Genomic DNA, 27,770 nt, shown 5'->3' on the forward strand with positions numbered 1-27,770 from the left:
GTCCAAAATTCGATAGAATTTTATAGTTTTAATGTCAAGAAAAATGTCAAGACTTTTTTTATCCGCTTTCGTTTATCCGTTTTATACCAAGTCGAGGCCAAATATTAAGACTGCTCTGGTTATATTGAGAGATCTGGTCGCTTTAATTCGGTAATTATATACATTGCTTAGTGTTAAATTTAACTAAAATAATTTAATTTTAATAAAGTTATGCACAAGAATATATTTTCTTTTAAGAACGTGATCAGTGAAATGCGTGAAAAATTTCCTTATAGCAAAAACATTGAAATGTGTTGTACTTAAAAATAGTTTCATATAGCTTTATTATATTAAAGTAAAATATAGAAATATAAATAAAACGATTTAAAAACAGATTCGATGTCTTTTTCAATCTTTCTTCGATTTTATGGACGTCTTTGGATGACGATTCCAGCTAATTGTCATCACACACAGCACCGTACTCATTGCCACTTCCAGGATGAAAAAAACTGTTGTCCAGCCGTGTATCTTGGCCACGTAGCAAAAAGGGAAACCAGAAATCATTGCGCCAACTGAAAGTAAATCTCGAAAATTTATATTTTCTCTGGCTAAAGTCGTTCATTTTTACATATGGCAATTTGAATTTATTTGTAAAAATCGAATATCTATGCCATTACATCATTTCCATGATTTCAGAACTCCATGATCAGTTCATTTAATTAAATTTAATTAAATTTTGATTGCGTGAATTTAAATTTTAAATGATGACAAAAAGGGATCCATTTTGGAACAATGGATAATAAAATTCCATGATGTTTTTATTAATAAATTATAAATTGAAGTCTAAAATACAGAAAATATCTGTAATAAAAAATTCTGCATTTAGTATACTAATAATAATTAGTTTTCGATAGTTGTTTTTATTAAGCTTATATATTTTAAAGCTGATGCAGGTGGATCCAACCGCATATCTTATATTTTAATATTATTATTTACTTTGTGCTGATTTTTTTTTTATTTAGTGAGAAAATTGTTTGAGTGTTATTGTTACAGAATTCGAATGACCAAGAAATTGATTTCTTCATATGCATTTGCACACCTGTCAACCAGCAGTTTCCACCAGCTAAAGAAACAGCTGCGAATAGAGTATTAACATGTACCCCATCTTTTGCTTTTATTAAATGTTAGAGAAAGCTCGGATAGTAAATTAATAAAACAATTTTTTAAATAATTGTGAGGCATGACATCACCTCACATTTACATTCCCTTTTTTAGAACAAATTTGTTGCCTCTTCCCTTAAGGTTAAGCATTTTCCATTATTGCTCTAATCTCTTGAAAGGTGTTATTGAGATTGATACAGTACATTAAAAGCATATTTATATTCGTGTACATAATAGTTGTCGATTTATAACATTTTTCGGGTAATAATTGAATGTTTTATCATTCTCTTTCATCTGCAATTCACTAAGGTTTAATTTTTATAACATTATTGTTAACCTCCCACGCTTTTGCGATTTTAGTTTGAAATTAACATTTTTTTTTCCCATTACATTCATAAAAGAACTGAAACTATTTTAATATTAGAAAAGTTAAATTTTTTATTTTGTAGACTTTATATATTTTATAAATCATTATTATAGACATTATAAAATGTTATGGTCATTTTTTTTTCTCAAATTCCCCACCATTTAATGCCATGCATGTGTACATTCAATTCATGGAATAAATAGTAAATAAATTCTAAATTTCTTAAAATATCAAATAGCTATAGAAAGCACGTAATTGAATAAAACTTTAGAACATCAAAAAATCTATTAAAAAATAAAATGTTGAAAACATGAAAGAAATTAAAATAGAGCATATGATGAACAGACCGTTTCCTGCAAGCGATGCTATTGCATTGGAGCTTCCACTGAGGTGGGAGGGAGCAGATTCTGTGGAAACGATCCCAAAAATCGTGATCGGTCCGTACACGCAGGAGCCCAGCACGAACCCTAACAACAAGATCCAAACCTGCGAAGAAACAATGGCGCTGAATACAAACCACAAATTAGAACAAAAGAAGGCGAACGCTCCTTCTTAAACAGTTAAAGTAAAGAAAAGGAAAAACACTAAAGTAATTATAGAAAAGATGGTTTTCAACTGTTCTCGGACGCCATTTGATATGCAGTTTGTAATTTCTCTGGAGATTAGATGCAACTGATATTCCCATTTCATTCAAATATTGCTCGCTTGCATCTCGTCGAATACAAACAGACGCCAACAGTATTCGATTACTTGAAGATTCACATTTTTGCCACAGCTATTTAAAATTTTCAAATTCCTTCAAACATTAATCTTAAATGCTTACGGAATCAAATTAACTTATTTCTATGTCCGGGCGTACTTTCTTAGGGGCGGATTCTACCATGACCATATGTGGCCATTAAGACTTAAATTTAAATCCCACTTAGTTTAGTTAGTTATATTAACATCTCGTTTTTAAAACAACATTACGGCTATTTTGGGACGGACCTCGTAATTTTGAATCGCTGTCAGATGACGAGGACGACAACTGAGCTGGCACCCCCTCCCCTCTCCAAACTTCCACACCACATCGACGGGAGGACATTTGACCTTGACGAATTAAAATGCACTAGACCCACTTACATGACGGTTCTTCGGTGGAATCGGGTCTCGTTCCTGAAACCCTCCGGTTCCGAAGCCGATATCCTACCACCATTAAACCGCGGCCTCTTATTTAGTCCTCTCCTCCGAGTTGTCCTGACGGCGATACCTACACTCAATATCTAAGCAATGCAGGGTAACTCCGATTTTATTAAAGTAGAGCTGAAGCCAGATTCATTATTTAGAGGTCATTTTGATCGACATAAGCAATTAAAACTCCCCCTTTTCAAGATTCACAGATTTGAGTATTCACGCTGGATCAGAAATATCTGTAATATTGTTTCTGATGATTCACATAAACAATTTCATAGATTTCTAAAATAATTCTGTAAAATACTGCGAAATATAAAGAACAGAAAGATTGACAAAACATTGCAGTACTTGATTAGCATCGATTAGCTTAAAGATAAAATAGTAATTAATCAATCACCAATGAAGAAGACTCCTTTACTGTTGAATGCAAGGCATATAAAGTGGCAATAGATAACAGCATGAAAATCATCGCCACATGCAAACGAGTACGGGATCTTGTCACCTGAAAGACAGAATTAAAATCATTATCATTAGAACCTGTTGTCATAAATTTTAAAGCCTAAAACTCTATTTCATAACTTATTTATTGAATAACAAATTTCAGATATGAAAACTCCTTGTAATAAATTTTCACAACCTTCATATTAGTATTTATATAACTGATTTCTAAATATTTCATTGAATGTGATATATTTATAAGTTGAATGCTGTCTGTATATTGCCATTTGCAATTACTTCATATGCAAATTATTCAAAACTCTCTTCGAGACAGAATGTTGGGTCAAGAACTACAAATTTCTGATGCATAGTTAATTCTCAGATATTTCACTGAAAAGATTTGTAAAAAAGTTATAATTTCTAATATTATCAGATAAAAACAACATCACTTTAAAACTCAAAGCCTTATCTTTTCAATGGTACTATATTTTATTCCTATGCAATTTTTTCTGCATTTTTAATAAATTAGGATTTGATATTTCTTTAATTAAAAATGTGTTCGCATCGTTTTAGTTACTACATTTTTGCACGCTCCTAGCGACGCTAATGTTTTTGTTTTTTGCTATATTTTATTGTTGGTATTTTTAAGAGTAAAATTTTAAGGATAACATAAAGGCAGACTAATCTAGATTTAAATATTATAAAATAATGATTCAAAATTGAGCATTCAAATCTCCTTTGAAAGTGCAAACATTCATCTTTGAAAAAAAGAATATTAGATGCCTTTCAAAAGATATCTTTGCTTTTTCAAAAGCATGAAACTTCTAAAACTGAAGTGCAGTTGTAATCTATTTAAATTAAAGATATTTTTTCTACGTAGTATAAATTTTAGAAAAAAATGAAAACATTAGAATATACTCATAATATAAAGCACGAATTGTTACTTCCGAATTGAAAATGCAGAAGATGCTTTTTCGTGTTTCAGTTTCTGTAATTAGTGAGTCGCCTAAAATTTCCAGTTCTTCAAACTAAAGACAGAGATATTTCACCTTGTTCTCTGATTCCTAACACTGATTTTCTTTGCTTATATGTGAAATTATAAAGTAGTGGGAAAATTAAAATACTCTTCGATTCAGAAATACCCCTACTCTATTCCGTAATAAAATCAACGGGAGAATTCTTTCCAATATTTTCTGGTATCTTTCTAATAAAGATGTCATCCCCTCATTCCTCTGTACAAAAGTGTGGATCTTGGGCACGGCTTGAAGGCCACGAGTGCTCAAATTTTTATTTCCAGAGTTCCATTCATGAGAACTGTGTGTTTAGTAGTATAGTAAAAAAAAAACATTGTACATCATTGCCCGCATTTCAATTATGAACAGTAGTCACGAAAGATCTTTGACACGAATCTAATGTTTTTACTGTATCTAATTAGTGTTTTATGGCGATAAATCGTTTACATTCGTTTAATGCAGAAGTACCTGAAAATCGAATATGAATTTCAACCGCGTTTGTTTTGGACCGATTGGAGCTAAAATTTAACATAGAATTACAATGGCAAGATATACAAATGAAAGATGATATCATAGAATCATATACCAAATTCCATGTATTTAAGTCATTGAAATTTGAGATTATAGCTTTACACGCAATAATTTACTAAGAATCTACACTTTAGATGATAAAACTATGAACCAAGTTTCATTTACTTCGGTTGTTACGTTTTTGAATTATTGCATTTACAAGCATGAAAGGATTTGATTCTGAAATTGTTACGGATATATAATTTAAATACTTAACCAGTGTATAAAATTTTATCTGTCTAGCTCTTTACGTTTTCTAATTATCGTGTTCACTTATACTCTGACAGACACCCTGGGAATACCATATCTGTCATGTTTGATACTCAGAAGCCCTACCTCAGATTAGTTCTCAAAATACAAAAAAATCTTAAATTCAACCGGTACTTGATAATGGTGCCCAAAACACTCATTCTCCCAGCTCCAACTTAAGTACGTCACTGTGATCTTGACAAATTAAATTTAGTAGGTGATATTTTTTTTTTTAACTAAAACGACAGATTTGTGTCAAATATGGCACCAAATTCATTAATGAAAGAGGTATTTTTCCCAAACATGTACTGAGATTTTATCTCTTTTTATAAAGCGATGTAAAAAAAAAAAAAATGCCCATTTTACTGTTTTCTTATTTGTGCATTACAATTAAATTGCAAGTAAGTACAGATTTATTTTTGATTGTTATATTTGTTTACGTCTGTCCTGACATTAAGATACAAGAAATTGCATACAAAAAAAAATTCATCATCACAGTGGGTAATCATTTATGCAGTAATATATGAAAATTTTCTTTGGAAAATAAATTTTATTCCAATAATCATATTTTCACTTTAGAAATTTTAATTCAAAATAACTTTTAACTCTGCAATTGAAATTATCTAACTACGAACGAAAAATTTAAAATGTGCTGCGTCAGACAGAGTAAATGAATATATGAAACGTCCAAAAGAAGAAAAAGGTTTGCCATTACTGCTTTGAAAAATAGATGGCAGCACGAAGTGCGTTTCTTTTGCGGTAATAGTGGCAGTAAGAAAAGGTCTCTTCTCCCCCCACCCCTACGCTCTTTTTATGATTCTCCACCAAAATATTTTTCCTCAAGAACATGTTATTCGGAATAGAAAATTACTTTATTATTTAATAAGTTTATAATGAAGGTGGATAATTAGGATAAAGTAAACAAATTTGTATAATTTTCAGTTTATTTTAAATTAAAATGCATAATGCCAAAGCTAAATGGATAATATTTATAAAAGCCTTATAATTCTATTTCAGCAAATTTTTTCTTGATTTGAAATCTTCGGGAAACAAATTTGCTTTGCATTCTTTGATTTTTCTTTGCGAATATTGAACAGATCTTGTTAATCTTTTTCAAAATGCATTAATCTCGGACAGATGCAATTTCTATCTAAAGGCAAATTTTAAATGTCAGTGCACTTGATGGTAAAGTATGGAAAAATTCGAAAATAGACAAAAGTCTAATATTTTTATATTAGTCTTCCACTTCTGCATCAATGTGAAACCGGTTATAAAAAAGAAAAAAAAATGTTTTATGGCTTTCAGAAAAGAATTCCCTTTGCATTAATATTGGAAGTAATCATCGAGAACAAAGTTTTTCGCGAAAAAGGGAAATATATTGTAGAGATAAGATGTCATGTTCCAAAAAAAGAACTTATTAATTTTTTATTTATTTCCTTTTGTCTTGTACTATATGAAAAAAACTTATTTATTAATTGCCTCAGATAATTTTAGACCTTTTTTTATTTAGCACCCATTAGCTTTTAAATTTGAAATAAATCCATCAAACACGATTTTCAAAAATGTTCGTCAAAAAATATTATTTATTCCTTAGAAAATTGAGCTCATCACTAAAGTTAATCTTGAGGAGATTTTCATTTTCTGAGATGCTTAGCACTCTTTTTTTTATTCTTCTAATTTACACAAAGAATTCTAATTTTATTTTGTGCTGTTCACAAAACAGAAATTATTTTATTAACGCTTTGATTTTATATGAAGCATGCAAAGAGAAAGTACTGCATGTAACGGTGCAATTTCATGTAACTTGACTTAATTGCTGTTCGAGAACAATTTCGGGACTTATTTCTCGAAAGGTCAGCTGCATATGCGAGTCTGATGAATGTTAAATCTGACATCATAGGTCACGTTGATATGACAGACACCTGAAGGGACGACCAAACAAGTTCTGCTCAAACTGCCGTTCTTCGTTTCCACTTTCAGCCGGCTGGAACGTAGAAAGTCATTCCAATGAGTTTCATCAATAATGGCTGGAATGTAGAAAGTCGTTCCAACGAGATTTATCAATGGCGGCTGGAACCTAGAAAACCGTTCTTTATATATTCAAGCATCGCTGTTTTAAGGAGACTTAGGTGCTGTATAATTGTCAGTTAAAGGGTTACGATGACGTGTTCCATCTTTAAATAACTTTCATGTAATTTAAATTGAAACAAAGAAAGTTCAAAATGAATGCATTCAATTCAAAAGTCTGCCTAGCTGTGCAACACAATTAATTGTTGTATTTATTTCAAAAATGCAAACTTCAAGCGATAATAAATTCAAGTTTAGGATGCATACATATCGTTAACATGCGATACTTTTTTACACAATATATATCAAGATTGTAATGCAGCACTTGGCAACCCAAGGACACCAACCTAATCTGTAAAATGTCTCTGGCGATATGGCAACATTAACATTCATGTGGGTTCTTGACTTAGCGATTGTCGTTGGACATGAAGCTGAACAAACTGCAGATAGACTTCATTAACTGATAAAGAACTGTTATTCTTGCCATCACAACACAAATGTGGTATCTTATTGGGTAGAGTTATAGAAGATCACGTATATGTGGTTTGCCAATCATGTGATAGCCAATAAGGTGTCTAGTTTCGACAAACATATGCTACAGAATAATTGGCAAGAATAGCATTGCAAAATGAAAAGGCGCCTAGCTAACATCTTTGATGTTTGCATCCAAAACTTGAATATATTACCTCTTGAAGAAAACATCTTTCAAATACAGCAATTACCCATTAACTAGACATGAAATGTATTTAAATGAAGATATTCTTTTCACTTATCTTGTGTAGTAAAAATTAAACCAAAAGGAAATCAAATAATTATTATTATAATAATCAGTTATTTGACTACATTTTTTTCTTGATTAACATTGCTAATTCCATTATTATTATTCCATCAGACAAAAATACCTAAAATACAATAAGAATATAATTATTAATCTGGTCCAAAGTACCTTACTGGATCTGGCTTCTCTCCCAGCTTTTTGATGAGATAGTCTGTCAAATATCCGGCTGCGATCCGGCCGAATAGGCCTCCACTCTCCACACTGCTGGTAAAAGCACTCCCTGGAAAAACAAGATCAGAACATTTCAAATAAAAGTGTATTCAGTTTGGGAAAAGAGTCTTGAATTGACTAATAAACACAAAATCATCTAATAAGTGTGGGTATTAGGTTATCTGACGAATGGGGAAGAACATAAGGATTATTATAAAATGTTTTAGACAGAATAAAAATAGGTAAATGAACCACAAATAATTAGTTTTGGACATCTAGATAGTCATTCTTTGCATCGAGAGTAAACAATTAGTTTTTAAACGTTTCGAATGCTAACACATAGTTAAATATTCCATCTTCCGAACACAACCTCGACAATACAGAATAACAACCGATGAGATATCCATTTCAGGACTCGAGGCCTTTCTCAGTTAGTCTATTGAATCAAAATTGTTAGAGCAAAATTTATCGTTCTAATTTCAGTTCTTCTTTTCACCGAAAAAAAAAACAATCAAAATTTAAGAAGGAAACCACAAAGAAATTATCCCTTCACTTTTTTGCAGTATGAGGTTATCATATCGATTGTCGTCACGACTTTAACATGGGATCTGAGAGATTGAGTTCTGAAGTACATCTCCATACACGGCCAACCCTTTTCGTGTTCGGAAAAGGAGCAACTCACCCATAGATGGCAATAAACCAGGAAAAGAAAAATCCGTTTATTTGTTCGATGACTTGTCATCCATGAACTCATGATATCCATCGAAGACGACATCATGAGTATGAGGATGGTAGAAAATAACTAAGTAGAAGATAACTAAGAAAGAAAGCAAATAAGACAATTCTGAACGGTCGAGATAATCGGCCTGCCATGGAATGTAGGCATCGCTCATGAAAAATAAAATTGCAAATATAATAAGATGTATGTGGAAAATGTGTGTATGGGCATTTTGATAAAATTAATGTTCTATTGCAATTCTTCATTTCAACCTCTTAGTGTTATCAAAATTTTTCCAAATTAATTTCAATAAAGATATAATTTCCATGATTTAATATTGAAAGCTATTAATTAATTGATTTATATTATTTAAATTAAATTATATTAACTAAGCCAATTCGGATATTTCAGCTTAAGCAATTTTTCGAAATTTCGGCCTTTTTAGAATTTTGCCTGTTTGGATTCTGACTAGTTGGGTTTTACACACGGACACGACTGCTTAACACGTGCATAGAGTAAACTAACATATATCTGATTTGTTTTAAATAACTGACCAGTTTTGAAAAAGTATCCTTAATGAGCATTTCCTCTTACTTATAATCAAATATTCAGGCGGGGAAAACTAAACCAGGGGGGTTCTAAAAAGGAGTAATTACATATACAAGTAAAAAAATAATTACTTTTTAATTCTTAATTGAAATACGATAACTAAGTAAATTTTGATGCTTTCGAATTATCTCTTTAAAAAATTCATTTTGAACTATATGGCATACATTTAACAATATTAATGATTCACGATGAGTCATCATTAGCCTCTTAGAAATGGAATCGATTCAAAATTAATGGTAAGTTCCTTTGAAGCTTTTACATTCATCGTCAGAAATCCTCTTCAGAATGAATACACATTAATCATAAACATATACAACATTTACTAGATGTGAAAATATTGGTTATCTTAAGAAGACACAACCAATATAAGCGCTTTGATCCGCATACGTCTGGTTGTTGAAGACATCTCGAAAATGCAAGCTTTCTTGCATCAACAATTATTGTAAAATATTTGATATAGCAAAATAGTGAATGTAAGCTGCATCTTTCATATAAACTTCATTTAACACAATGTTATTTGCTTTTGCTCTGTCACTTGAAAATGGTACTCACGCCAGATCAACCTTGATTTGAATGAGATTTTTAAAAAGATATTAGAAGATGAGTTCCAGCAATTGCTTCAGATAAATTAGAAAATGTGTGCCAAATACATAAAATTCCGTAACTACGTCAAAAGCGACCATATCCAGTTGAATTTTGTCTAAGGTATTTGGTCACTCAAGATTCGTGATTTGGTTTTAGTTGCCCTCACAGATTTAGATTTCTATTTTCTCTTAAATTATAATTATTAACTGTATTTTTGAAGCATTCCCCTTGTATCGTTTTGCCGTGCACGATCACTTTGTTATAGCTCTCTATTAGGGAATAATGACAGCTTATACATTAAATCTCCTTCAGATATCAGCAATATTCATTTCACTTGTTGTTATCGTTAGCTTTGAGATAAAATTAACCAGATGCGCCGAAAGTAGGTGACATTCCTACTTTTTTATTTTCACTCCTCGAGCTCTGCCCATTATCGAAATCATTTCTAATTGAGGATCTGCTTTAAAATCAAAATAATATATTTCCCAGATTATATTCTAAAAGAGAGATACACATAGTGTACATTAAAATCTCACACGATAACGATCTTTCAGTATTTACTAGAACTCGGAATTTATCTCTGATATGCTTTCATGTCAGTCCAGGTAGAATCCTGTACAGATATACGTTTAGGCTCGATGCTAGGACTAAAATTTGAAAACTCAACTTTCATCTGGGTTCGAAATAAATAAGTGTTACGCCAAGCCTTGGTTTCCCCAATTGCACAATTTCAACAATGGTCTTTAAGAAATGCTAACGTTGTTGGCTATTACTTTCTATACATTTAAACTTTTTTGAAAAATTTGATAATAATTGTAGAAACAATTCAGAAAAAAATGATATCCTTCCCTATTGCGAGTGAAGTTGTTCAGATTAGCAGATCGAATAACTGATGAAGAATTAATCACAAAGTTTCTTACCTTCTCTTTGCGTTAATCGGCGTTCTTCTATGAGGAACAGCTGCCCCCAGTCCACCAAAGTGGTCTTGGTGCAAAAGACAACCAGGAATCCAGCCGATATTAACCATAAGAAAGGATCTCTTAACAAGTCTGCAAAGTTTTTTGAACCAACCGAATTACCTAAAAAAGATATAAAGATCAACATTTACAATTTGTAACTTTATAATTGAGGGATATCTAACTTTAATAAGTAATTATGAATATCAAATCAAAGAATTTTCATCAGAGCTTGCCAAAAGGGCAATGGAAAGTTATGAGGCTATGGTGGGGCCTTCTCTTTAGAAATGAGTCACTTGGCAGACTTAAAAACATTATTCTGGTTTTTCTTTACCAGCTGAAACAGAAGGAGTTTTAGTTTAGTTATATTAACATCCCGTTGTAAAGTAACACTAGCCAATACAGAGCCAAGCTATGCAGATGTTTATTCAGTTTACATGAATGCAGCCACGAAGCAGCCAGCACAATATAGGATATAACAGTACCCCGTAGGTAATCAAAAAGATCCTATTAAAGAAAACCAATCAACTAATTCCTTCAGTTTAAGGCCTTTTTTAATCATCACATAATAGATCTATAATCCCTTTAGAAAGATCTAGGACCTATCCAATCGCCAACAGTTTTCAACTCCATTGAAAATAACATTGTAATAAAAATTCATCATAAATTGTAGGTAAATAATCTTTTTTCAGTTGAATTGATGAAACATTACTTATCAAGTTCCAAGGAGATATGTTCAAAAATAATTTCGATTAAATTCTTTAATTGAAAATATAATAAATTCACAGTATATTCATAACTAGTGCTCGATAATGCAGGTAACGAGAGAGATTCTTTGGAGAAAGGGGTTACAAGGCCTTGTGGTGTACTCAAGTAGATATTGAAGTACCTAGTGTCTCAACTAAATGGATGAGCTACAAAACGAAATGGCGGAAATGCTCTTGAAAAAAAGTTTTATATGGTCTTTAAAAGTATATTATAAATTGAAGACTACAGACTGTAGGCAGAGGATGCTTGATAATTAAATAGATTATCATATAGCTTTAGCAAGGAAGTCCATCGCTACTGTCCTTATAGTAATGGAGTTTTAGCCAGAATGGAACGTGGAGTCACCTTGGTTCCATGTTTGCTTTTTAATCTTAAATAAATTGATTGAATGAGTGCTCTTACCTGTAAATACCAAACAACAAAAGTTATGTCCTTCTATTACTTCATTCGTTTCCATAGAATTTTAATTGCCTGATTGTTACACACATTTAGTCATAATTTAATAGATTACCTGAAAGTTTTTGATCGTGTTTCTTATTTTCATTCGAGAGTTTTTGCTTTGATTGCTCAGCGTCGTCAAGAGCCACAAGACTGAAAGATCCCAAAATGAGAGACGTGACACCTATGGTAGAAGCAAAAAAAAAAAAAAAAACGTTTAATTTTAAAAAAGAATTTAATAACGTATTTTATACAAAGTAATATTACTCATTATACTTGTTATTTATATCCAGTATTCAGTTTTTTATGTGTTTGGGGGACTTGCATTTACAGACAATGGAGAATATGTATGAGATTGGGATCTTGCCGAATAATTTTTAGATAGCACTGCTATTCAGAAATAATCAAGCATGATTAGCATTTTCAAGGCATGTTAGCAACATTCACATGTCTATTATTAAAATCACTATCGGCAAATTTCACTTCCTTCCATACACATTCCTCGTTCAATTGTAAAAGCCGATTCCACTAACACCTTCTGACAAAAAGAAATTGAGTCATTGTGCGGCGAACGTACCACTCAATACCGCATTGCCTCTAATTAGTACCGGGTGTCCTAAAAATGATTTGTGAATTTTGAAAATTGACACAGAAAGGCGGATTTGGATAAAAATTTATCCATTATGGCCTTACATTTAGGAAATCTGGGAATTTTACCCCACCAAATTCCAAATTTAGTTAACATTGCCACTAAAAGGTGGTGCTGCACTGCATATGAGATAACTTGAATTGACTTATTTGTGCGGATGTCTGGAAATTTTTGCCTTGATTGCGCCATGGTCTTGCTGCAAATGGGGATAACATTGAAGCATTGTTGTTTAATTTTTTTTTTTTTTTTTGCAACAATTGTTGCAACATTTTTGTATAGGTTTTTATTTTTTCTATCTTACAGCGCCACTTGTTGGTAGCAATGTTAATTAAATTTGATGAGATGAAATTCGCTGATTTCCCAAGCGTAATACTGCAGATGATACATTTCTATCGCATTTCATCGTGTTTTTAATTGACTTTCAAAATCCATTAGTCATTTTTAGGAAATCCGATATATTTAGCATGGCTTTGATAAATTAGCGGTTTAACCTTCGACCTAAGATTGGCGAGTGCATTCACTGAAGGGAAAAACGGGCCAACAGAGATATAATAAGGATGTAGTAAGAACTATTATGTTGAGCCTATATTTCTTAACTCCTTCCGTTGCTTTTTCTTATAAATCTACATATCTTACTTATAAATCTTTTCTTATTTGACTTAATTGTATATTTAAAACTTTGACTGGCTTCCTTCTCTTAACTTGCCAAAATAAATTCGTCTGTTATCTCTCAGTTTTTATGGCACGCTCGACAACTCATTAGTGACACGCTATATCATTTTCTGATATTATGTTGTTCTATTAACAACTTCTGCCAATCGCTCAACGTGTAATAACGACACAAAAATTACAATTAATCTTTCATTAGAAGATGCCTCAATAATATTATTAATTTTTGTCCAGCTAATTAACTAAATGTCTCCCTAAAAAGTTCTGGTGGTTAAATTTTTCCAGATATGAAAGACTTGTTACCTGCAGCGCTGACGCTTGTCCTCCAGCCGTAATGAGTAACCAGGTAAGCGGAGAGGATAGGTGAGAGGCAGCCGGACAGATTGTTGCCAGAAGACAGGAGACTCCAGAGCCTCCCCAACTGAGAAGGGGAAGCTCGCTACCATTGAAAATATATTCTTAATATCGATTGAATAAAGTTTAAAATAATAGTTTCACATTGTTTTATTTAACATGATTTATTCCATACCTATAAAGAAGAGATTTAGTAATCTCACTTTCTAAAGTAGTAGAGCTTTGAAAATTTTTACACTTGTGTGTTATCATCGATGTTATATTCTATAGTCAGACAGTGCTTAACGAGCACCTTTCATAATGAGTGATTCATATAATGAGCAAAATAAAATGTAAAAAAGTGACTCGCTTAACGAACTATGTTTCGGAGAATGAGTGGCAAAGAGACTCCCTGACGTCACATGCAGGATTGTTCTGTATCAATCTGTGTTGAGCGCCTATTTGAAGAAAATCCTCATATTTATATGGAAGAAGTTTAGATCCAATAATGCTGTCGAATGCAATTTCCACAATTTCCAGGAGTTTGAGTAAGTGCCTATCAAGCCTGAATTGATGAGATTTTAGAGCTATAGATTGTAGTGGTTAGAAATGAAATCGATTATTTGATGAAAGAACATAGCTAAAACTATCGAAAAACTTGTGAAACTGTATTCTGTGTCACAGCAAAGGAGATTTGGTCAAGAGAGGAAGAAATACTCGATTCAACAGAGCAGCAATCATCCAGTGAAATAAGAGAGATGCTGAAAGCATAGGAAGTTCATGCATTGAGAAATATCAGCTTAATAAGACAATTGCTATGTGAACTATAAATTCATATAATGATAATGTTGTGTCTAATTTTCACCAAATTTGAAATTTAGCAAAAAAATGTATTTCCCAGGTAGCACAGCCTGTAACATAATATTGTACGATATTGTATAATATTATTCAATATTAAAAAACATTATACAACATTACGAATATTATTTTATATCATAAAATAGTGCACAATGTATGTGTGCTACTAGGGTTAAACAATTTTCTTATAAAAAATGCATGCATTATAAATAATAAATAGCATTATGTTTTCGGAATGTACTGAAGCTATACAATATGTGACCCACTTGTCGAATGAATTTCACACAAGAGGGCCATCCACATCCCTGGGCCAAACCATTTGCAAACCAAAGTGCACAGAAGACGCCCACGGAGGAGCTCGACGAGAACAGCAGAGTGGTGAATCCGCTCAGAAGGAGACCCGACGTGAACAGGAGACGAGGGTTGGTGCGATCTGACAACACTCCGGCTAGGAATTTGCTGATCGCAAAAGCTGCATTCTGGCAGCTGATGATCAATCCTAGAATGAAGAGGCAAATTTTAATCCAGAAATGGGCAAGAGTAGCGGTGTGAAGTTCAGTAATTTATGAAGTAAACAAATATTATAAAAAACCTTTTTTAAATACTTTTATAAGCATGTTAAAAAAAGAATTTTTTCACTTTATTTATTTTTAAATTTGCAAATTTAAATTTATAATTCATTACTTTAAATATGAGTACGTGGCATGAAATTCACTCGAAATGAAATCGAAATTTAATTAAATTAATCGATCAACGCTGATTAAGTTAAAAAACATAAAAATTTCCATCCAGTATACGCAAATGAAAAAAAAATTAACTGTCACATCTGGAAACTAAAAAGTAATTTGATTACATAATTTCAAATTTATAATCGTGTGAAAAACTCGAATTACATGATAGTACGTAGAAATGTCAACATTTGTCGAAAATAAATAACTTTTTGAAAGAAAACTGCTATAAATAGCAGAATAAATCAAAGAAATTCAATGTTGTTTTGTAATTTTTTTTACATGAATTTGAATTGGTGTTCTCTGCCAATGTTACTTCTTTCCTTTTTATATTTTTAGAAATTTTTATTGATAGGAACATAAATTAATTATTTATTATTATCATTTTGTTCCTTACTTGCTCCTTCTAAACGTAGTCACACAATTAAAAAAAAGATTCAAAGAAAAATTTTCCAACTTTTAAATTCAACATAACGAGCATAACTGTTTGTAATATAAGGCATATCAGAATGAAAGTATAATTGTGATTCTGTTGGCATTATTTGGCATAGCAGATTTCTTTGGTAGATGACTTCGCATGTCAGGAGAAATCTGATTTAAAGTGCTTTGTGTCCATTTCAAATCGTTGGTTTGTCGTTGAAAGAAACCGAAACGGCAAAACAAGTACGTAGATTTCTATACGTATATAGTCAAATCATAGATTTCTTTAAACAGGTTCAGCTCAAAGATTCTATGGCCAAAAAAATGTTTGAGAAACATTTATAGATAAGTAAACAACGTGTTTGAGTTTTTATTCATATGGTAAAATATTTCAATGGCGCCAGGATTTTAATCATGAGAATAGCTAACAGGCCATCAAAAGGCCTATCATTATTAATGATTTGTGTAAAAAATCACTGTATTTCGAAATATGTATTATGACCCATACAAACCTTCATTTGACAGTAAATGTCGATTCTAATAAAGATTTCTATGGACAATTATTGGAATAGAATCCTTGTCGTCGCATTATCTATTTTGTTCTATTCTTTAGCACATCATAAATTTGAAATCTATAAGCAAATAAGCATAGAAAATCAAATGGTCTTAGCTTATAAAAACTATTATAATGTAATAGGTAAACTTGAAACTTTTTTAATTAAAATTTTATGAAAAGTTATTTAATCAATCTTTTACCATCACTCAGAAATTCGAGTATCAGATACATTATGAACCTACTTGGGATTATTCAATTGCGTGAAATGAACCATAACGTTGTTTTCGATCTACTGAACTATCTTTAATTGTAATATCTCAGCAAAACAGTTGCCAAGGAAACACTCTGAGTTTATTTTCCAAGATAACCTATTGTGTTGTGGGTCTCACATTTTTGTTATCATTTGTTGATCCATTGGATAATAATAAACACTTATGGTTCTATCAGTGAGAAATTTCTTAAATTTCATAATCCTTTTTAAAACTTATGCAATGCAACTGTTATACATAGAGTTTGGTTTTTATCAAAAATCTTGGAAAACAAATTTTTTTCAGTCAATTTTAAGTGACGAATGCTTTATTAAAATCAATGCAATTTATTTTACAATGTATTTATTTTATCCTTTTTTTGTTTATGTCATTTGAAATACTTAAAATACGAAAATCAAAAATTACTTGTACTTTAAAAAATTAAAGGAATTTAATATATAAAAATAAGCATGGTATTCAGAATGTGTGATATTATTATTTTTAATTACAGTAAACATGTTATGATTAAGTTGTTTTACTTGATCGCAAAATGTAAAAGTTTCTTAAAAGTTTTATTATATTAAAATAATATGTTTAAAATTTCGCATTGTATAAATAAATGTAAAAGTTCGTCTCTTGCTAAATTCTTAAATTTTTACACGTTTTCTTTTATTTTGGGGAGCTTCATGTTTGTAAAGATGAAATTTATTTTCTAATCGATTCTTCACGCATTTCTTCACGGTTTTGAGGTCAAATTCATATATTTCATTTCAATTCATTCATTTGTTTCATCATATTTGTATAGTTATTGATGAGAAATTGCATGAAAAAATACAGACTGACAGATGGTCCCTTCTTTGTTGCGTATGGCTCAAAATTTTATAAAAATCTACATTTTAGATGCTAAATCAATGTATCAACTTTTATCAGGCTAATTCTAATTAATTTGTAGTTATCAAGTTATAGTGTGCTCAAACAATTTGACAAACGGATTTGCTGTTAATAGATTCGGTAAAAATTAGATAGAAGTTCATAAATTTGATGTAAATTCCATATACCAGATTTCATCAGTCTAGCTCAAAACGTTGTTGAATTATTATGTTCACAGTCAGAAAGAACAAAATTCCAAAAACATGTTTTTCGAACTCGGGGAAATCTGAGATATGGGAATGCGTCAAAATTTCGATTTCATATTTTTTTAACGATTTCAACCTTTCCTCTTCGGATATGAAAAAGTAAAAATGACGGTAAATATTTAAGAAAGAAAATACTAATCATTCATTGAAAATTAAATTGTATTATAAATGCCACTAAAATTCCAGTCTGTTTGCATTTTTCCCTTGCTCAAGTTTTGGTTTGGCCACAAGCTCATAAAATCTTTTTGTAAAGTATATATTTTCAATAAAAAAAATCATTTCTATTTTACTGTACAATAATAAAAGCAATCCAAGATTATTTTATTGCTATTGATATTTGCGTTTATGTGTGTGCGAAGAATCGCATTCAAGCAGACATAACTCAATAAAATGACTCAGCAATCTGTATGATCAGAAATGCAAAGGTGCCATCTCACGAGTAATTAGTGATTCAATGTCAATGCGAATCAGCGTCATAATCGAAATCAATTCTGAATGCTGCAGCAACGTCATGAAATATGTTGTCTTAGCAAATAATAAAAAGGCCGTGTTAAGAGAAAAATCTTCTATAGTTGGAAGGATTAGGTAGAAGCATTGGTCATTTATTAATACACTCACTCTTCGTTTCGGCTATAGCTGTTAAGCCGTTAACTTTGCGACACTCTACGGAGACAAAATACAACGATTCTATTTCCAATAGACACTCCTGAATACACGTATGCAGGATCGTTGCGAAGAAGGAAAGCCACCTTTTTCAGGCTATTCAACATATTGATGGCGATATTCTTGTAAAATCAGAGGCGAAGGATTATCGCATACTTTTTCGTATGTGGAATAACCATTGATGCTGTATAATATTGTTCTTTTTTAGGACAAACTGCGACAAATCCGATCAAAGACGGCAGAGATACTGGCAACGGGCATCAAAATATCGCATGAGTGAGGGCTGCAAATCTGGGGCTAAATGGTCCCGGGGAAAAGTACTAGCATACCGGCTTCCCATTTTTCCCAACACTATTTCAATAAACCCTTACCCAAAACCTGAAGATTTAAATACCTTTCCCCATTTTGGCGGACCTGTGACAGTATGACAGTTTAGGAGATTGCCCAACTGTATTGGATACTGGGTATTGTAAATGCATTGGGTAATGCAAATCCATTGCCCAACTGCATAAGATATTGAATTTTGTATCGTATTTTCAAAACTGACATGGAGTCATTGGATTTCTGCCTGTTTCGAAGACTTATGATTTATTTACCTGGAAAGCAATTTCGAAAAGACATCGATCTCGCAAATTGTTGGTGTAAGGACGAACCTCAAAAACTTCGCGAAAGCGCATTTTTAATTTGGAAACGAAGATAGTTGTAAAATAATGGAGTAGATGAATTATACATTTAATAACATTTCCGAAGAGCCAAAGAATCTTTGTTTCCACCTACAAAATTTAATTTCTCTATTGCCTACTATTATTGAGCATCAGTAAAGTGCACATTACTTCCGTTCCGACTAGAAAATATACTAGTTCCTCAAACATAATTGATATTTTGAGGGGAAAGACTTTTGGTAGTGATATTGCGATTTTTGGTCTCGATTCAATAAAAGATATGCTGTAAATTCAGATTGGTGCTTTAATTAAACGATAATTTAAAGTGGAATGGAAGAGGTAGTCTGAAAAAAAAATACCGTGTGAAAGCATAACCAATTCAGGGCACCATCATTTGATACCTCCGTTTTGTCGTCTGTACAGTTTCCATCTAGTATCCTGATAACATATCCCCGCTATGAATACGGCAGATTCGACTCTGCAGAAAGAATAAACCTGAATTTAATAAAAGTTAAATTGGTAGCGAGTCATTCGCCCTCACGTTTCTGAGGGAATGGTAGCTTATACGTCGTCCTCATATACTGTGTATATGCAGCTTATAGATCGTATGGCACCAAAATACTAGTAGTGTTACTCTAGAATTTAGTGTGAACTTTTATCTAACAAACTAATTAGAAATAATTCCCATTCATCAAGAATTCTGGTGAACAAGAACGTTGAAATTCTACATCGCATTGAAATTTCAAAAAAAAAAAAAAAAAAAAATTCTCTTAATATGAAGTTTCTGACCAAAAGAGGTGGCCTGGTGGTAAGGTCTTGGCTCGTGAGTTGTAGGGTTTCCTTTTCGAGACCCGATTCATCCGAAGAACCGTCGTGTAAGGGGGTCTGTTGCACCGTCAGGGCCAAAAGTCCTCCCGCTGGTGTGGTGTGAGGTGGAGAGGAGGGTGCCAGTTCAGGTGTCGTCCTCTTCATCTGACCGTGGTTCAAAATGACTAGGTCCGTCCCAAAATAGCCCTAGTGTTGCTTTACTACGGGATGTTAATATAACTAAACTGACCAAAAGAGACTTATTGAAAAGAGAGAGCTTATTGAATGAAGGCGCCTCATGGTTGAGGAATTTCATACAGACGGTGTTGAATTATATATACAGAATTGACTCTTATCCAGTGTTATTCAAGAACAAATAGACTAATGTTTTCTTCAACATCGATCATGCAAAATGCTAAATATTTCCTTGATTTCTTTTCGAGTCTAAATATAATCATCAAGGCAACTTTTTTTTTTTTTTTTTTTTTACATTCTCTAGCAAGTCAAGTCACTGTCAGACTTATAAGTCAAAACACAACTGTAGACCGAGTATGTCAAAGAGACTTCTAAGAAGGCGAGCTACCCTCCTGTGTTGGAACTAAAATAAGGTATTTATTTCAAGTAGTGCCTACAAGGCTCCTGGTAGTTCCCCTTTATTATGAAATTTTGGTTAGTTGCCCTAGAGAAGAAGGAATTTGCCGCCGTGACACGAAGAGAGACGAGTCTTCCGAATAATAAATACAAATTTGTGCCAGTTTATTGATAAGTAGTCAGATATTATGATCTGTCATCCTTTCTCAATTGAAAAATGAATCCTAAGGGGCTTTGAGCACATTTCTGAAAATATCGTATTTTTTTCAATGGCACATTAAACGACAGATAGAAAAAGGATTGGTGGAACCCGCAGTTAATACCTAACAATTAGAAAGAAAGAAAAATAAAGGTGATTTTAAACTCGTAGTAGAACATCGCAGCATAATAATATTTTTGTCTTGTTATATCTGCCTTCATATGGTTTTTAAAACTGTACTCATAATTACAGCAAAGATAATTGATACACAAAAAAAATGTTTAAAAAATTCCGGAAACAAAATTGCTATCATTGAAACATTTAAGTGATGGACATATAAATTATGTCGAATTAAAAAAAATTAAATTTTACAAACTTTTCTTAACGAATAAGAAAAGTTGTGTGCAAATTGAATAGTTCTACGTCTAACAGTTAGCTCTATAAAATGTTTTTGAATTATTTTATACATGATGAACAGTTTCGAAGGTGTATATTATTTGGGTGAATATTTTCACATTCTTACATTTCATTTGACTTATTTCATGTTTGTAAACATGCAGTTATCCATACAATACTCCATTCACTTTCTGATGTACTAGAGTTCTGAATATCTTTACAGTTAAATATTATAAATAACCATAATCATTTTTAGTATTTTCAGAACTTGGTTATCCTTTAATCCATTCATTTAATTACATATAATTTTTAAAAAATTATAAATTTCAGAAAAAAGTAATTTTTGGATTCTATAATATTTATGATGATGAATGAATTAAAGATTTAAGAAGAAAATAATGAAAATAAAAAATGGTTTATTAGGGATGAGCCTCATTATTTTGAATCGTGGTATGCCGCTAAAAAAAACTCTAAGTTGAAAACCTCCTCTGCAAATTTCTGCACCACTTCAATGTCAAAAATTTTAACTTTTGCAGATTTAAGATGCACCAGGCTCTGAAATTCTATCTTGAACACACCGGCTTCCAATCCTAAATCCTAAATAAGAATAGAAGGAAAGGATTTATGGGCACCTTTCGTGCACCGATTTTGGAATGAGCATAGCTGAATTTCCATCTCGTACTCACTGGTTTCTAATCCTGAAGCCTAAAAGAAGTGTTGTAGAGAAGAGTTTATAGATGCCAATCTTAAGTGATACATTGAATATATAATCCAGTGTGCTCATTTATTTATTTCCATCAAAGATTGCATCTGGGGGCAAAATAGTCAATTTTGCCATTTAGCCATAGCTGTCTTAAGATTACCATCTTAGTGTAAGTTAGCATTATTACACTCATAATGTTCATTTGTATATTTTGCCTTAGAAATGCAATGACACAAGAGCTCCAAATCATTTGTTATGAATTTATAAATCAAACCGAAAGATCAAGTTATAGAATGAGACAACATTCTTACCGGCATGGCTCGCATCCAAGCCTTCTTCAATGAGACTTGGCGTCACGAAGCTTACGCTCTTCCTGTTATACGTGTAGCTGGCATAGCACACGAATAACGTCACGTACACGCCCTCCATCTTTAAACCATCCTTTCAAGAATTTAAGCAGTCGGTGCCCAATGCGATACGTTGAGCGTTCGAAGAATCGCGTTTATCTGCTGTTTCCACGTGAAAAGAATCCGAATCCGACCGACGACTGATAAAATGATTTATCAGGCTCTAACAGGAAAAAGAGTGTCGCACACAGCCTATTGTTCCGTTTCCGAATAAAGTGCTTTACCTTGAGATGAAAAGAGAAGTTTTAATGAGGAACTAGAAATAGAATTCTCTGCGTTTATCTCTGATTTATGTTCAAAATGAATAAAACCAATGAAAGTATTTTTCCTTTCGACTTTTTCTTATGTACGTTTATTGTATTTCGCAGTATCATTCAGAAAACCGAGAAAGTCTCGTGGACCTTCATTTGCCCACTTGGTATAAAATCTTTTACAAATCTACAGATTTTGTGGCAAGATCATACATTGAATTTCATTTATCAAACGTGTTGTTTTTCAGTTCGCACTCACAATCGCGATTATGCAGAGAGATAGAGCATCTATTTTTCACGGATTTGGTAGAGGTCTGCAATTTAGTTGATTAAATTATACTAGCCGCTTTTGGTGACCAGTTTGTCCGGGCACATTTTAGGCTGTTAAATAAAAAGAATTAATATGGAATGAATTTTAAAAAAATCCTTTCACCTTGTTATTTCCTATGATTGAAAATGATTCATTTAATCAGTTTACTGGAAATTAAAAAGTGTATATATTACGAAGTAAAAGCAGGACTGAAACTCCTTCTAAGGAATGATTGTCAGATAAACAAGCAACTAAACACTTTGATGAATGAGTCTGAAATTATCGCGCATGTAATCTTATTAATCGTAATTCTTATTAAAGTAAATAGTTTCAATGCTCAACTTGCGAAATTCGGGTACAAAATATGTACGGTCGAAAGCAGTCTAACATTTGCTTACTTTATCTGTAATTCTGATGCATATTGTCTTTTAAGCTGATAAGTTAAAAGATTTCATCCTTATTTTACTTTAAATCATTTGATAGCATCTATTATCATTATACCAAATAATAATTATTATGAAATAGTTTGTGCATTTTAATTAATAAAATAATGGGTAAGTGAAATAATATTAAGCTTTATTACAATCTGCCCCGTATCTGCTACAACTTGCCCCATATTTACAAAATGTTGTAAGAACCAGTAAGTTTTGAAAATATATTTCTGTTGTTAAAATCAACAGAATTTTTGAATCTGCTATTGATACATATTGAGAAAGAATAACTTAACTATAAGATATAATTATAATCAAAGAATCGCAAATACATTAAAAATATAAAGTTTTTTCCTGAATTTATTGCAACTTACTCATTTGTTAGAAAATTTGCAATTTAGAAGAAGAAAAAAAGCTATATAATAAATGAAGTTTTCATGCAAATCGAAACGAAGCATTACATATTAAACTAAGAATGTAATATAAAATTAATACGGTATCTATCTGGAAAACTAAGTGCCTATTTTTTTTTTTTTTTAATCTTTTTGACATCCATTCGACGAGTCTCCAAAAAACTTAATTAATTCGTCTAATGACACAATATTTTTCTAGTGAAAGATTTCTTCAAATAGAAAAACCAAATTTTTTTATTTCTCGCTTTCCTTGTCACAACCCCAATGGAGAACAGGATTAATATACATTTCGCATCAATCCGTTATTTTCAAAATTTATAATCGTTTATCAAATGAGCCGAAATTTTCTGGCAAGATTACAGTTGTTTCTTTTTCTGGTGGATCAGAATCCGAATTATTGCTTTCTATCCTTGTAACATATTGTATCTCTATGAGCTCATCAGATGCCCGCAATTAGCCATACATGTCCAACAAATTATTGAAATTAGCACCGCAAAATTGCTGATAACTTCTATCGCATGAGCGATTTGAACAATTTCTGCTCTTCTTTGGGACTAGTTTTTCTTTTAGAAGCATTTGCAATTTTTTCTAAAGTCTGAATTTTTGTATTTCTATCATATTCTAAAAAGAGAGACATTTTAATACTAGAAGAAGTGAAGTGCTCGTCTGTGTGGTTTGTTATTCTTTTAATAATATGTCAGATCTGATTGTCACAGATTATCTAACGAAAATCTCGTTGACATTGCTTTATATTTTCACTATATGATACGTTTTATGTTTAACTTCGCTGTATATTAGGAGGAATCGAGTATATATTTTTGTGCTAAAAATTGAATTAGCACGAAAAGAATTATGAAATTATTTGATATGAATTATTATTTTGTGCTAAAAATTGAATAAACGCAAATCTGAATTTAGCACCCCAAAAAAATTCGGGGCTAAATATTGATCTACAATTTTGGAACCAAGATCACGTGCTGAATTTCATTGTTTATGTTTCAAATTTTCTTGTCATCATATATTTGGATAAAAAAATAACAAGACAACAGATGTCTTGGCGAATTTAATGTGGATTTGGACACAAATCTCTAATTTTGTTAAAGAGATATGATAAAATTCGCATATCTAGCTTGTTGTGGTTTTAAGATATATCGTACACTTACATGAAAGAAAAAATTATAAGACGTTTGAGCTCCTTATAATATTTCCCATATATTTAAGTTAAGAAATAAAATTAGCATATGGTAATAAAATCGCATGCCAATTTTATCTATTTAATTTATTGCTCCGTTGAGGCGTGATATTCTCTTACTGTTTTCCATTGTGATTTGACTAATTATTTGAAATAAAAATGATCATATTATAATCATATGACATCTTTGTTATCTTTCCTCATAATCCAACTTTCATCGTTATTTTGTATTTTACTATTACACTTTCACAAAAGAATTAACAAAACGATTACAATAAAAATACTTACAGATAATTTCATTTTTTGTATATATATTAAATAAAAGTCAAAGTAATGTCACTATGATGAAAGAAAAACCAGGACTGAAAAAAAAAATGCATTTTCCCCGTAGTTTCTTATTTTCATGGAGAAAGGTATTCCTTGAATAATAAAAGAAAATCTTAGAAAAGGGAAGAATGTCATTATACTTATTTAGATATTCCAAGGAAAATTAAATAAATTTGCAATGAAATTTATTCGTCACAGAAATCGAGGGTGTATAGTTCTGCTGTACCTATAAATAAGCTTCTCCTGTAAGTCAGCAGTTTTGTCATTTAACTATGCCAAGATGGTTACGTGATTGCCAAGTAAGGATGAGATCGCCAGCAAGCTACTACTAGGGCGGAGAAGCAGTCGTAAGAGGTCGCCGCGACGATTGCATTGGACACATAGACAAATGGAAAACCAGTGAGCTGCCCAGGCACACAATCCACTCGTATCGATGAAGTGAAAATGATACAATAATCTCTCGCTTATTCGATTTATGGATTGTCTGTAATTGTTAACCTCAATGTTGCATTAGGAAAACCTTCGTTCAAAGCAAAAAAGGAGGTGTTCTTCCTTTTATTGTGACACATTCAAGAGAAATCATTTCTTCCAAAACATTTGTCTCATAAAAATGGTCTTTCTACCGTCTCAAGGTTCAAAAATCTATCTTTTTTAATGATATCCATTTAATTTAACAATTTTTTTCCTTACATTTAATAATATTTTAACTTAATTTGATACACAGTATGAACAAAGGTAAAATTTCAAAAAAATGCATTCATGTTAATTATTTAACAGCCTGTTGTTGCGTATCGACTTATGGTACTTTACAAGCCCGCTGACAGTTATCTGTCAGCGATTTAAGCCGAGGGAACATTTTTTCAGAAGCGCCAACTAAGGCCAAGAGTACGACTTAGTTACTTCATGCGTCACATTCGCTTGCACAACCCCTTTATACGTGGGGGGGGGGGTACATTTACACACCTCACAGACAGAACACGGAAGAGGAACAAGCATACTCGAACCGGGACTCGAATCTCGGACGCTCAGATCATGGGGAAGAGGCGTTACCCCTATGCCAAGACGTTGGCATTTAGCAGCTTAAAAACTCAATAATCTGGGTGTACCAGCTGATTGCTAAAGGTGGCTACTTTATCATAAGCTGCATATTTTTAAAAATAGCTAGCATATTATATATGTTAATAAATTTGTATCTAACTGTAAAAAGATAGTGTTAAGCAATATTTTTGGTATTATATAGGTTTAGTGTATTATATCTCTTAGTTTGTAGTGCTGTTTTTATAGCCTAAAATATATAAACAATTTTTCTATTTGTTTGTCTGTGTGATTTATCAAAACACAAAATATTTAGACACGAAAAAAATTTTATATATAATTTCTATACCAATAATACTTAATTTCAAATATCATTGGCATTACAACATATTGAACTGACTCCAAATATTTCTATAGTACTATAAGCATCCCCATTTAATATTGAGGAGAGAACTATATTGAGATATTTGAACGACAAAACCGATTAGGATTGGTGTAGCCTTGTCTAGGTCAGACGATCGGGCCTTTATGGGCAAAACACACATAGACCCACACACAATCATCTTTATTATTAGTAAAATGAAAATCACTCGCTATAATGTCAGAAATCAACATTATAGTGAGTCTCAGTTTAAATGTCAAAAAAAAACTGAACAAAAATAAAATTCTTTCCAAGTCACCAGTTCAAATTTTTAAAAATATGTTCAACATTTTTCAGAAAAAAAAAGTGAAAAAGATGATTTTTTTTTTTTTTTTGTATAGGGTATTGTTTTCTGTAGCTGCACCTTTGGTTCTGACACAAATTTTCTATGAAAGAACCGTAATGAATTTATAGCGAAAAAAGAGAGAGAGAGAGAGAGATTTTGTTTAGATCTCTGTTTATTAAACGTAATAGATGGCAGCACTAACGAAACACTTAAACATTTAAAAAAGTATTGCGAAATCCAGAAGTAATAGATCGATCTGATCAGAATGGGTAGAATGTATTATTGACATTTCGTTCTATCGACGAAAAAAGGAAATCAATCAAGGTTATATATATTGTCATACAGTTTTCGAGTTAAGCAACTCCGAAATAAAATTTCAACAACGAAAAAAACTAAAAAATAATAATAATTAAAATTTTAAAAATTCTGAAACACACTGTCTGGGGATACCGGAAAATACATTTTTCAATTTTAAGGCGAACCTTTTTCAAGTCACGGAAAATTCGTAATTTTAATCGCAAATATGTCCGCCAATTATACAGATAACCCATGAAATTTTTCCAGAATTTTTATTTTGAGCGTGTGTGTGGGATTTCTTTGATGCGTGCTGATTCAGGAAAGAGTATCTAGAATATTTTTGGAAGGAATACCGTGAGCTGTAAGGACTTTTATGCCTGCGCTGGCATCGTAAAAACTGTATAGTCATCTATGTTTTTGAAATATTTATTAGAATTAATTAAATAAAAAAGTGGGATAAAGATCAGTAAATAAGAGAGCATTTTAGAATAAAGTAGTATGGCCTAATTTTAAGATATATATCTATCATTTTTCAAGTACATTTTTGCCTTGAATTACCTTCTCTTTAACCAATATGATAATCAAATTTCTAAGATATTTTAACCATTTTTATATGTATAAATTCCTTCAGTTTTATTCATTGAACTTGCTTAAATATCCGTGCTTTTTTACTATTTTTCTAGTATTATTATAAATTGTACTT

The 27,770-nt window shown here is 31.7% G+C and overlaps 1 protein-coding gene across 2 annotated transcripts; it reads right to left on the reverse strand.

The window, feature by feature from the left end:
* Positions 1 to 293: 293 nt before the first annotated feature.
* On the reverse strand, positions 294 to 22,228 carry LOC129976193 (glucose-6-phosphate exchanger SLC37A4-like). Of its 2 annotated transcripts, XM_056089644.1 has the most exons (9): positions 22,009 to 22,227; positions 14,855 to 15,087; positions 13,701 to 13,836; positions 12,153 to 12,263; positions 10,838 to 10,996; positions 7,969 to 8,075; positions 3,078 to 3,182; positions 1,855 to 1,993; positions 294 to 551 (listed from the first exon to the last, which is right to left on the reverse strand). In XM_056089644.1, exons 1-9 carry the CDS (start codon positions 22,124 to 22,126, stop codon positions 388 to 390), a joined length of 1,272 nt encoding a protein of 423 aa, XP_055945619.1. In that variant the 5' UTR covers positions 22,127 to 22,227; the 3' UTR covers positions 294 to 387. The 2 variants fall into 2 exon arrangements, 1 of the variants encoding a protein (XP_055945619.1); XR_008785100.1 differs by lacking the exon at positions 294 to 551 and having other exon boundaries at positions 1,969 to 1,993; positions 7,964 to 8,075; positions 22,009 to 22,228.
* Positions 22,229 to 27,770: the final 5,542 nt, after the last annotated feature.

This window comes from Argiope bruennichi, chromosome 1 (assembly GCF_947563725.1).
Source record: "Argiope bruennichi chromosome 1, qqArgBrue1.1, whole genome shotgun sequence".
NCBI classification, from domain to species: Eukaryota; Metazoa; Arthropoda; class Arachnida; order Araneae; family Araneidae; genus Argiope; species Argiope bruennichi.

Bases quoted from the DNA above. Each gene is read 5' to 3' on its own strand.
- LOC129976193 (XM_056089644.1), bottom strand. From the start codon at position 22,126: ATGGAGGGCGTGTACGTGACGTTATTCGTGTGCTATGCCAGCTACACG. The intron at 15,088-22,008 runs GTAAGAATGTTG...TCTTCATTCTAG, and splicing joins CTTGGATGCGAGCCATGCCG to GATTGATCATCAGCTGCCAG. The intron at 3,183-7,968 runs GTAAGGTACTTT...TCTGTCTTTCAG, and splicing joins TGGGAGAGAAGCCAGATCCA to GTGACAAGATCCCGTACTCG.